General features: G+C 38.5%; 1 protein-coding gene across 4 annotated transcripts in view; it reads right to left on the bottom strand.

The window, feature by feature from the left end:
• The window catches only part of LOC118826616 (serine/threonine-protein phosphatase 2B catalytic subunit alpha isoform), a 93,700-nt gene that overhangs the window by 40,171 nt on the left and 40,472 nt on the right, over positions 1 to 13,057 (bottom strand). For all 4 annotated transcript variants that reach the window (XM_036597635.1, XM_036597637.1, XM_036597636.1 and 1 more), the window contains exon 2: positions 6,826 to 7,026. In XM_036597635.1, the coding sequence (XP_036453528.1) occupies positions 6,826 to 7,026 (201 nt within the window). The remainder of the gene's footprint in view (positions 1 to 6,825; positions 7,027 to 13,057) is intronic.

Here is a 13,057-nt window from a genome sequence, read left to right as displayed (position 1 = left end):
CGCTTGCACTTAGTGCACTGACTTGGCTCCTGTTATTTATGTCATAAAATTGCAACACAAATCAGCCTAAACAAACAATAAATTGGCTAATTTCTGGTTGCTTGTTTGGAGCACAAACTGGTTGATTTCAATTAAACAGCCCTTTTTTAAAATCAATGAAGGGATTCATATGACACAACAAACAAAATTATTTTGGTAAAAATAACGCAGGCTGATCCTTAACCACTTATTTTAATTAATACATATTCAAGGCACATTGAAATTGCAATATACTTCACTATAACTGCAGAATGGCAATTTGTCCATAATGTGCAGTCCTACTGCATACTGCAAATAAATGAATCACGGTTTTAACAAAACGTCCTAACTTTACAGAAGGAGGACAATTATTTTTAAAAGATGTTATTCAAAGTCATTTTAAACCATTGGTCATAAAATGTTCACACAATGAAAATATTTTAAACTAAAACGTTACAAGGTTTTGATATGGCAGCAAAGACCTACACTCTCACACACACACACACACCGACCCACACCAAAACTTTGCCTCATCAGTCCTGCTCAGCCCTCATCACGCAACAGTGCCCTATAACAGACAAAACAGACAGGAACGGCCTCTGGGTTTTCCCTCACAGCCACCAGTAAAATCCCAGTCAAGTCATTTACACTGAAGACACATCATTAATTATCACAGACATCATTTAACAGCGCCATTTAGTGTCCCTGCTCTGGAACAGCTGCCTGATGAGGCCGCTTTTCTATTTAATATCGTTACAGGAACGTGGAGTTTCTAGATAAAGCAGTTAAGTCAATTGAGCTGTGCGTGGAAGGCCTGCCGCAGCCGCAGAGTTGAACTGGCTATTGAACCAATTAGCAAAGATGGAAGAGGAGCTTGGCAGTGATTACTGCTGAGTCACACAGTAGGGCCTTCTGTTTTAGCCACAGGACTGCTACACTACACAGCCTGGACATGGTCACACTCATGTATGTTAGCGGGCACGTGTTCGCGCGCGTGTGCTACTGTCCACATTAGTGGAATATGTAAAAACTGCTATACGCTCTTAGTCTATACTGTCTGCATTCAAAAGACAGAGCGGTCACATCTATATACATCTAAACAACACATACATCATCCTTAGTCAGCGTTAATGACCAAAATCAATTACTGCTAATGGAGTCACAGAGTTCTGATTGTGAGCTGGTAGGGGGGCAAACATTTCTCTGACATCAACTATCTTCCCACTTGCTGGCAACAAACTGAAATCCTTTGGCAAGCGTTATGCTATAAAGGTATGTTTATAAGGCTTTATTTTCCAGAGACATGACCATGCAGAGAGAGAGAGGGAGAGGGAGGGAGAGAGTGAGAGAGAGAGCAAAAGAAACAGATAGTAAAGAGAGTGAAAGAGAGTAAAACAGAGATAGAGTAAAAGAAAGCCAGATTAAAGGAAGAGTGAGAGAGTGAAATAGAGGGAGTAAAATAGAAAGGGGGTAAAAGAAAGACAGATTAAAAGAAACAGCAGAGTGAGAGAGAGTAAGAGAAAAAGAAAGAGAGGGTAAAAAAACTTTGAGAGTGAGAACAGGAGAGAGGCAGGGAGAGAAAGAGCGAGAATAAGAGGGAGAGAAGAGAATGAGAAAGGGAGAATCAGAGACAGAGAGAGAAAGAGAGCATGAGCGAGAAGGAAAGGAAGGAGAAGAAGAGTGAATATGAAAGAGTAAAAAAGAGGATAAGAGAGTGAAGAGAGAAAGCATAAAGAAAAAATAGTGAGAGAAAGATGAGAGAGGGAGGAAAAGAGAGAGGGGGAGAGATGAAAGTGTGTGTTTGTGTGTGTGTGTTAACAGGTTGGGGTGTATCTGTGTGAGAGTGATGAATGGTTCTGTTATTCTGCCTTTCAAACCCCTGATGTACAAGTGTGTGTGTGTGTGTGTGTGTGTGTGTGTGTGTGTGTGTGTGTGTCCTCTCTGGCCTCAGCAGACCCTCAGGCCAACACTGTGGTGAGCAAATAAACCAGACCAGACTTAACAAACACAAAAACAACGCACAAACACACATCGTAAACACTCCTTGCTCAGACTAAACTCACTCTGAGGGGCCGCTCAACACGCGACAGACGTTACACTCCTGCAGAGAACATTAGACAAGCTGCGGCATTCGCCAAAAACACTTCTGTAACAGTGACCAATACGAGCAGAAAAGAAATGAAAAATGTGCATATTATTAGCATAACCTGAAGACATTCTCATTTGTATCAGTCTCTGAAATTGTTACAAAAAATGATTTAATCCTAATTGTCTTTGTGTAAAAAGGCTACAGGGTCACTACTGCTCTGAGATACATAATGGTGTAGTAACACATATTTGCCCCACTGTTGCTGTCTCAGCTCCCATCACAACAGAACCAATTCATTACTTACCATGAATATCTAGTACAAGTGAGATGACATTTTAAAGCATATTCTACATTATTTTTCAGTAATGATTCAACATGTGAATATTTAGTTTTTGTCAGTTTGGCAGTGTTAGATAAGTGCAGAATTGTTAATGCCTGTTAAAGCTGGTACAATCTCTCTCTTTCTCTCTCTCTCTCTCTCTCTCTCACACACGCGCGCGCACGCACGCATGCTCTTAAACCATCCTCATTAGAAATGAGTACTACTCTAAATGCACATTCTCCAAGTCCATTATCATCCATGCATATTTAATGTAACATGTGAGGACAAACTCTGCTGCTGATACACATGAACACACAACTAAACACCCATCAGCACCGCAAGCCAAGAACATAGAGCCACAGACACTCAGGTTTGTTTTTAGACCGTGTGAGGACATGGAGTAACACTTTTGTCCTATATATCACTGAGAATAGTCCACCAACCAAAACTATCCAGCCAACACCATCCTGTGGGCAGAAACTGATCACTGATGAAGGACTAGAGAATGACCAACTCGCACTGTGCAGCAACAGATGAGCTACACGACCAACAAGGTGGACCAACAAGATCAGTGTGTCTAATAGAGTGGACAGTGAGTGGAGACAGTGTTTAAAAACTCCAGCAGCACTGCTGTATCAGATCCACTCATACCAGCACAACACGCACTAACACACCACGTGCTATGTTAGTGCCACTGCAGTGCTCAGAATGACCCAACACCCAAATAATACCTAATCAGAGGTGGTCCTGTGGGGGTCCCGACCATTGATGAAAAGAGTAAAGGTGAGATCACAAATTATGCAAAGAAACAGAAGGACTACAGTCTGTAATTATAGAACTAAAGGGCACCTATGTGTTAAATGGAGGTGATAAATGGACAATGAGTATAGATACAAGGAGGTGTACCAAAATAAGTGCTCAGTCAGTGTATATAAGTGATGGCCTGAAAGGAAAATACTTGGCCAAAACTGAAACTGAAACTCAGACATCTCTTTCTGCCTCTGCTGTTTTGTTTTCAAGTTGTATCAAACCTGTAGTATTATGAAAAGGGTCCACAAAGTCAGTTGATCCAATGTGCATTTGCTTCTGTTCAAACTGCTTGAATGTGTCTAAGAACAGAACAAACAGTGTTTCTAAATCACTATTTCTCATGGTCATTAAAATTATTTATAAAGTCTTAGATTTTGATGTTTCATTTGACACTAAAATCCTATTTAATTGTTTTAAAAAAATCTGGTGGCCAAAACCGGATCTCTTATACGCAAAGGTTTGAACACCCCCAATTAAATGACATGTTTTGTTGAAATTAGTAAAAATAAGTTAACAAATCTTCTACAAAGAACAACCTATATATGCCATATGCCTAAACTAAATATGCCATTTTTGTGAACATTTCTATTTGTTTAGTAACATATTGGGAAAAAAATAACATATAAAATGTGCCATAACCTATTCAGGCATATATATACATACACATATAAATATATACCTTTTTTTACACAAAAAACCCTTTTGTGCAGAATGATCAATGGATATAGAATGTATAGAATAATGAAAATAGAAAATTACAGTACTTCATTTACTATTTTATGCACTTCTTGTTCACATAACACATAATTCTTCTAAATACATAATAGTTCTTTTTTTAACATTTGGTGAACAGTTTGTAATATTTAAATTCATATTGTATTACCTTACTAAAAATAACCAAAACTGTTAATAAGGCAAATGAATCCAAAGCTTTAAGAAATCAGAACCATTCTCTTGGTCCTGACATTGTAGGAAAACCAGAGTAAAACAGGGGTTACATACAAAGTCAGAATATTTTTGTCCTGAAAATGTAAGAAAACAAACACACCCCCCACCCCAACACGCACGCATGCACACACACCTGACATTCTCTTGAAGGAAACCAGCATTATTCGTGTTCCTCTTTAAGGGACTGGCACAAAATAAACTTCCAACACACAAAAACACTCGCAGCATTTTACTTTACATGCTGTTCCACAGCACCGACACAAGCTCCACTTCCGAGGCCAGGGAGGTTTGTTTTGGACTGCTGTATAAGGTTTCTTCTTTCTTCTAACATACTTTTTATGACACATCATAACCCTGAACTACAAAGCTTTGAGGTTAAGCACAGAGCTGTGCTTTTTCACTTCATAAACATACAAAGGCTTTCCTCAACACAGGCACCAGACAGAGACCCCCTTGGACAAATGTCTTTACTGGAGTCTAAATAACAACAAGTACATCTTAAGGGACATACCCAAAACACTTAAATAAGCATTTATGTACAAAATCCCAAGCATTTATGTACAAAATCCCATGTAGCTTTCTTTGACAGTCTAAACAACATGAAGTGGAGTTTAATTGTCTCTTGCATGTGAGAAAGGGGAGTGGGAGGGACTATCAGACAGTGGACTAGTGATTTCAACAGAGAAAACACAAAGGAAAAGTGAGAGAATAAAGAAAAAGCTGATTTATAACAGCTGACTAAGCCCAAGACTCAAACCTAGCTGTGCGCAAATTCGTATCTAATGATGGCTATAATAAAACGCCTGTGAAAAGCTGCAGAGCTGATCACAGAGCAGAATAAACCAGGCTAAAGCTGTAGATTAAAACTCAAACCCCGAGAAACAACGTAATGAGAAGCGAGCGGGATGTTTGTTACAGGCGGCATATATAGCACACACCCAAAAATAATAACAATCAAATCATCTTAATGCATCTGGAAGCTGTTGCTGTTGCCAGACATGCAGGTTTATGAATATAATTGTCACCATTGTTGTGGAGGGGTCGTCCTCCTGCACCGTGTTAATGGAGTCATCAAAGAGACTCATCACAAAGTCTAATGAAGTTGCGTAACAGCAAAGACCGAGCAAGAGAGGGAGGGAGGAACGCTCTTTGCTAGCTTGTGTTATAAAAAGCCTTTATAAAACAGAACATGAAAAAAGTATTAAAGGGTCCATATCACTGATCACCAAAATTTCCTCACTTTTTTGAAATAAAAAGAACTTGATGCTATATGTAAACACTGTTAACACATACATCACCATATGCAAAAGATGCCGTTCTGAGTTAACTGTTATCACAATGTCCCAAAACCAATGAATCTAAAAATATCTGTCTATTCAGCATACAACAGTTTAGCCCATCAAATTATTTTTCAGCATGAGTTAAAGGGGAATGTCACCAATTTTTCCAAATATCTACATAAATCAATTATTGATACGTAAACAAAGTCATTCAGAGTGGTTCAATGTGAAATGGTTCACAAAGAAAAGCTTAACAGCTCAAATTTCTTTATACTGTTGGCGATTTTATCCAAAACAACCAGACATCAGGCAATGCATTCATAAACATTTCACGTAATCATTTTCTATGGCGGAATTTTAGAGACATTAAACTCTTCAGACATCTGGCTCCTATCACCGCCAAAGTGAACAATTTTTATTTGGTGAGTTTCTCTAGAACGATGCATTTCACAACAAACTACTCTGAATGACTTGTTTAAATCTTATTTTATTTTTGCAGCAATTTCTAAACATAATAGGAATTACCCTTTAAATTCTTATTTGTTCTGATTTGTTTACAGTTTAATGATTGAATTATGCATTTGAAAAATGAGTGGATTTAAGATTCTGAGTAAGTGAGAAGGTGTTTCAGCATTTCAGAACTCCTTTTTCTGAATGCAGAGCAGCCAAGGAGAACCAAAATCATTTATATTATTTAGTTCATACATCCTATATCAGTCACAGTAACAAAAAACTGTAAAGGTTAAAGAGATGTTGGAAATAGTAATTTAAAAATGAATTTTGATTGTTTTGTGCACATAAACCCATGCTTACATCATAAATGGACTTCATGGAGCCCTTTAAGTTTCATTCCTATGTTTCCAGGGAGAGGCTTAAATTCTGAGAGCTGTTCCAAGACTGTATTCAGCAGTGCATGACACAATAAAATACAAAAGACCCGGTCCACACTCAGCCTCTCCTTTTTTTTTCTCTCCTCAGCCAGGAATTTTCTGTCTGCTCTAAGCACTCACAGTATTCTCCATGAAAGAAGGGGTCAAATTCAGGGCAACACCACGGCTGTCAAACCAATCCGAAGGGTTGGAAAAAAGGAGAAAACTGCAAAAAAGTGGAGCACCCATTCACAGCCTGCCCTTTCTGTCAACACTTCTCCCTTACGTTGATAACCTTAATGCAGGAACCTGTTATGGAGCCGTGAAAAGACAAAGTGACCCAGGTGGTGCTGCTTAACTCTCACTGCAAAGCCACATTGACCTCGACCTCTCTAACTCATTTGAGGCTCGTCTGCTGCTCACATGAGCCCACGTGTACCGGCAAGTCAACGGGCTCAGGACTAGAGGGAGGCAATGGGGAGAACTGACCTGTAACTGGAGCCTCAATGTCTAGCAGGTTCTTCTCAGAGCGCAGGATGGCGGCTCCCTCACTGATGAGCCGCAAGGCCACGCTCTCCTCCACACGACCCTCTTTGGTGAGGTGGGCCTTGAGGACATCTACTTTGGGTTTGCCTTCACTGTCAAAAACCTCCTTTACGGTCAGCCTGTGGCTGGGGGGGAACGGGACAGCTGGAAAAAAGCAAAACAAAAGAGAGACAAAATTAATTTTAGTGCAGAGAAAGTTCGCTACATTTCAGCTAAGTGGAGTAAAAAGGAAGGCACAGTTTCTGTAGCTTTCCAAAACATTTTTAACACTTGGATTTTTATTTGAATCTATGTTAATGTTCACCTCAACACTAATGTAGCTTCAACTAAATACCTATTCATTTCAACTTTTTCCCAATCCTAAATGTATCCCTCACACTAACCTTAATCCTAAACCCAAAACCTAAATCTCTCAGGCTAATACCTCCTAAACACATTTAACCAGATAGGTTGTTAACAATTTGAGTATCTGTTGATAAGCTTTAAGGGACCATCACAATAAAGTGACTAGTTAACCTAACATTGATGAGATGGTTCTAGAAAGGCGTTAAGACATTCTCAGATCACATTATCAGATTTCACACATCAGAAAAAAAAACTTCATATCTTGGGGAAAAGCATGGTAAAATTAAATCAAAAATGATGCTACACCACAACTTTTTCTGAAATGGGCTTTTATTTTGTTCTTTTATCTGTCAACGGTTATGCTTAAATTCACAAGCTACCACTGTGTTTGTTTGTGTTCACATTTTTCCCCCCACAAAAGGAGAAAAAAAATCCCCTCCACCCGGCACAGTTTAACCGTTTATTGTGGTTACTTTCCCCCAAATAGAAGGACTTACTGGCACAGGCCTAGCATAAACAATAAACTCATCATCAAAACATGAAAATGGCAAATAGAGTTAAGAAGATCAATAGAACTTAACAAGTCAGAGGACTTCCTGATTTATGCATAGACGCACCGCATCCAGGATAAGTTACCACTAAAACAACTGCACATCCAGACAGAATGTTCTGGACCAACGAGGTGAAGAGTCTGCAGTTTCAGTAAAAGCTAATTAAGGCTTTGAACTGGAGGAATTAGCAAAGCTAAACAGTAATTGTCTTTCTGTCTCTGTGTCTCTCTCCCATGATTTCAGTGGTTTAGCTAATGACTCCATGGTTACAGGCGAAACTTGCAGCCAATTAATTTCTGAAGAATGACCGTAAGCGAAAAAACAAATTACATATAAAATGAATTCAAATTCAAATGCATACTTGCAGTTTAATATTAGATGTAACATTTAAATATGGACTTAATCAGCTCACGCAGCACTGTGATGGCTGTCTCCAGTCGTTTGATTACTGAATGTACTACAGTCTATCTTCCTCCAGCATAATGAAATGAGTCCAATTTTCAAGCAGCATGACAACCAGTGAGACACCCTATAAATACAACTGAGGAGCATTTTGTGCAATGGACACTGTCAGTGGACACAGCTACCATGCCTTTATAACAACCAGCCAAGAGTTTGGAGGACAGACAGTGACTGCGAGTTTGCTCACTGAAGCCGTGCTGTGAGTCAACAATGATAACAATAATAATAGTTATTATTATTATTAGCGTACAAATGCAACACTTTTACACAATTGATCTGTTCCGTGTTTATTACATGTGCACACGCCCCCCGAGTCCGAGCAATTAACATATCCCTACACATTTCAGAATTTATTTTGCTGCTTGCTGCTTTTGTCAGCAGTCACATCATCAATAAACAGCATTACAGCCTAGGCCTTGACACCACCTCCACCATGCTTGACAGATGAAGTGGAACGCTTTATCTGTCCTTAAGATGTGGCTCTAACCTGGTCTTCCTGATTTTAAGGCTTGCCAATAGTTTACATCTTGTGGTAAACCTTCTGAAGTTACTCTGGTCTTCTCTGGATTGTTGACTTTGATACAGACATGCCTACCTCCTGGATGGTGTTCTTGTCAATTGTTGCAAAGGGAATTTTCTTCACCAAAGAATTCTTCTCTCATCCACCACAGTTTTTTTCTGTGGTCTTCAGGGCCTTTTGGTGTTTCTGAGCTCACCAGTGCATTCTTTCTTTTTAAGAATATACCAAATAGTTCATGTGGTCACACTTAATATTTCGGCTATTACTCTGGGTTGGGCTTCCCCGAAAGCATTAAAGCACAAAGATGATTCCTAAATCTTAGAACGACCATCACACTGAACGTTATTTTTTTGAGCCCCTCAAAAATAACTGGACAAAAAAAAAAATAATGGGAGGCTATGTATGAAAATGGTTGCAATTCCTACAGCGTTCACCCAATTAGGATGTAAATACACCCAAATTAAAACTGAAAGACTGCCCTTTTTAGTCCTTTTCAGCCTGCTATTCATTACTTAATTTCATCTCCAAATGCGGTAGACAGATAAAATAATAACTTTGACAATGTCTAAATATTTATGAACCTGACCATATCTAGGACAGTTTCCATTTCCACTTGAGGAAAGAGTCTTGAGTTTTATAGATTCAAGTGACATTCTGGCTCACAAGGCAACTCACTGCTGCATGTGTGAATGAAAACCAGGACTTTCAGAGTTTGAGAACACAGATCAAAGCGCAAACAGTATACAAAAAAAAAGAAATGAAGAAACAGTTATCTATACTCATCAATACATTAAGTTGCCTAAGCCCTAATAGTTTCCTTCCCTGAGAATGGCTATACTTGTGTTATCAGCCACAGAGAGGCACAGAGCACAGCTGGGGTTCCAACACGTGGCAGAACTCACCTCTGCTATTCTTTATGATTTAAAATACCTCCCCCAGTGTGTGATAATAAGACCAGTACCTCTCTATCTCCTCAGTGAAAGAAAATGAGACAAGGTGAGAACCTGAGGACAGAGAGTGTGCCTTAATGCATCTACTCCACTGTTAGTCCTGCATGCCTGCAAAATACTACTGCTCATTACAATGATGTGCAGTTGATGAATTGTCTCATTAAGAGAATCAACCACAAGTGTTGCCTAAATGACTTCCAGCAACTTGTGACAAGTGTGTGGAGGGTAATTTGACATTATCAGTGGCCATATGGGGGATTTTCTGAAAATGATGAAAGCAATGAATTGGTGTGAAGTACTGGTGATGGAGAGGCAGACTGAAAGATCTGGGTTGAATCAGAGAGTGAAACACACACAGAGTCTTGAATGCTGAAGTTTTACGCTCGCCAAAAGCCAACATACAATACAGGGTCTTAGCTGAGGCTGAAATTGTTCAACATTTAACAAGCAAACCCCTAACTCCTTGGGTGTTCTAATAACGAATGAATGAACGAACTAACACACACACACACACACACACACACACACACACACACACACACACACACACACTCTTCCAGGCCAATGCTGGCTTGGACGAAAGTATGAGTAAGTGACCCTTTTCGCCCTGTTCTCATGCTGAACCCACTTCTACCTCTTAGCACTTCCAAAAAGCCATAAGAGGATGTGGAAAAAGTTACCACTCTTTTCTAAGAAGAAATCTCAGAATAAGGCTCGGTTTCAGTGTAATAATATACACTTTCACAGTAAAGAGCATTTCATAGGGCAGTTTAGCCTTAAGTGCATAAATATCAGTTAAGTGAATAAAATAAATTGGCACTCATACTGAATTTCCACAACCCTGCTGCTCAGTGAAGACTACATAAATGAACATCGAGTGATTAAAGGAGAATTTCAGTATTTTTCTTTAAACAAACTGTGTCATACCATGTACATAATTTAATAGTGATGTGCATTCTGACTAAAGCACAATTTGGCCGGGATTTGCTTTACATGAGGATGTTGGTTAATGTAATTTTATAGCTGTTTCTCAGTGATTTTAGTTCTGCTCAAATGTGCCATTTCAGACATTTTTGCTGACTGCATGCTTCCATGTCAGTGGTGCCTTTTACCTTCTATAAAATGAGCCGTAGAAATAACCCCAGGTTATATTAACTGAATTGATGTGCCAGTAAAAATACTATCATAATCTGTGGAAAAGGGATTTATTCAGTGTGGAGGCACTCAAAGAAGTGTGGCTAAAATCAAGCCACTATTTACCAGCCTAGCTCAGAACATCAAAAACGTAAAAAATTACAGAAAAAGTCTATGTGGTAACGTTGACTGCTGGCTGTGAATTCCCAAACTAATGATAATGCTAATGACACAGCACATTCATTTAAGACAGCAAGACAGATGTTCAGGTTAAATGGAATAACAGCTAAATTAAATGTTTTAACAAGTTTTCAAAACTAAAACAGCCCCTCCCATCTCTGTCATCTATACCAAGATCTCTTGCAAACTGGTCAATATTACAGACGTCCTTCCTGTGGTAAACTGGATCTCAAATATGTATTTTTGAAACTGCAGTGCATGTTATAAGATGGTACACGCAAAATGATTTCTTACTAAGGCTGTTTCACAATATCACACAATACACACATTTTATAAGGGTTATGCCAGGCCTGAAAAGTACTATATGAAATCAGCCCCATTATCTCTTCCTTCCAACCTGACAGTTTGAAGCAAGAGATTTTCCTACACTACTGTCCAACAGAACTGTCTGCTCTTAATCATAAAAAATATTTTCATTAATATTTGGTATTGAACGTTGAACTCAATTTAGCATCAAACACCAAATTAGTAAGTCCTTAAAAAACACTCGTAGAAGATTATGAAGATATGGGATGGTTTCCTAGACCTAGATTAAGTCTAATCATTACCTAAAAGGTCAAACACCAGTGACATTGCAAATTTAGTCCATGACTAGCCTTAACCATGTCCAGATGATTGGAGAAGTCAAGATTGTTCCAGATACAGCTAAAAACATAAAGCATGCACAGTGAATAATGCCACAATAATGCTACAATACTGTATAATCAATATGCTTTACAGTTTCTCTAAAATGTTGGAATCCCTACTAAATTATCATAATTTTGCTAGACCAGGGAATGTTAGACCAGGGAAACCACCTTACTTGGAACAATTTACATTTAGCAGAATACTCTTAGAACCTGCCACAGTAATATTTACCACACTACCTTTCTCAAAGTCTCCCAACATAGACAACTGATCCATGTCTTATCTTAATGTACTGTATTCAATGTACTGTGTTCAATATTATGGCATATAAGCATGTCCATTACAGGCCTCAGACAGTTTTGCAATCTCTCTGATGCGCTCTTCAATGTTCATCTGGTTTAGTGATGTATAGCGTGTAATATGAATTGCACAGTACAATCCAAACAGGTTTACTGGGTTTGAGTCCTCCATTAGCTGCCCTCAATAGCTCAGTCTATACTCCTAAGCAAAACGATTACAGATTCTAGAGATTAGTAACTTTAATATTTCATTTAAAGTATATAATGAGTGTTTTTGTACTGCTTGTGTTACAGCCAAATCATGTAAAGGCAACGAGTCACAAAATATATTTATGGTCATGCATGGTATCCCTACTTACAGTTTCTTTTTTCTGTCATCTTTTTTATTAAGTGCAAAACACACAACAAACTAGAATTTAAAGGGGAAATCCAATGATATTTAGAAATTGCTGCATGCTTTAGTTGTTAAGATGTGAACAAAGTCATTCAGAGTGGTTTGATGTCAAATTCTTTGTTCTGGAGATATTTACCGAGTCAGAATTGTTCACAGTAGTGGTGACAGGAACCAGAAGTTTGAAAGGTTTAATGCCTCTAAAAGCTCCATCACAGAAAGTAAATAGCACAATAGTTTTCCAATAGCACAATAATACCAAAACAAAACTTTTTTTTTTTTAAATCATTATCAACATTACATGTAAAAAAAACATGTAGAGTCACTGGTCAATTTGAATAGTAAATAAACCAGCTATGTTTGAGTTGACTTCCTCTGAGAGGAGATTCCTCTGAGGGAGCTTCTACAGGCATTAAAGGTTTCAGATGTCTGGTTCCAGTCACCATCACAATTCTGACTCTGCAAGTTTCTCTACAATGCACGATTTCACATCAACCCACTCTGAGTAACTTTGTTTATATCTTAATGACTAAACTACTTAGAAATTTTGAGAACTCTGTGGATTTCTCTCTTCCCATTTACAGCCCTTTAAATCTGGATCTTTTCTCTAGGTGTTTCTGCAAGGTTGATCCAGATTTGTCTGTGAACAAAACAAA

Source organism: Colossoma macropomum, unplaced genomic scaffold (genome assembly GCF_904425465.1).
Source record: "Colossoma macropomum unplaced genomic scaffold, Colossoma_macropomum, whole genome shotgun sequence".
Lineage (NCBI taxonomy): Eukaryota > Metazoa > Chordata > Actinopteri > Characiformes > Serrasalmidae > Colossoma > Colossoma macropomum.
The sequence above is the reverse complement of the archived record's forward strand: the minus strand, read 5'-3'. Positions and strand labels throughout refer to the sequence as shown.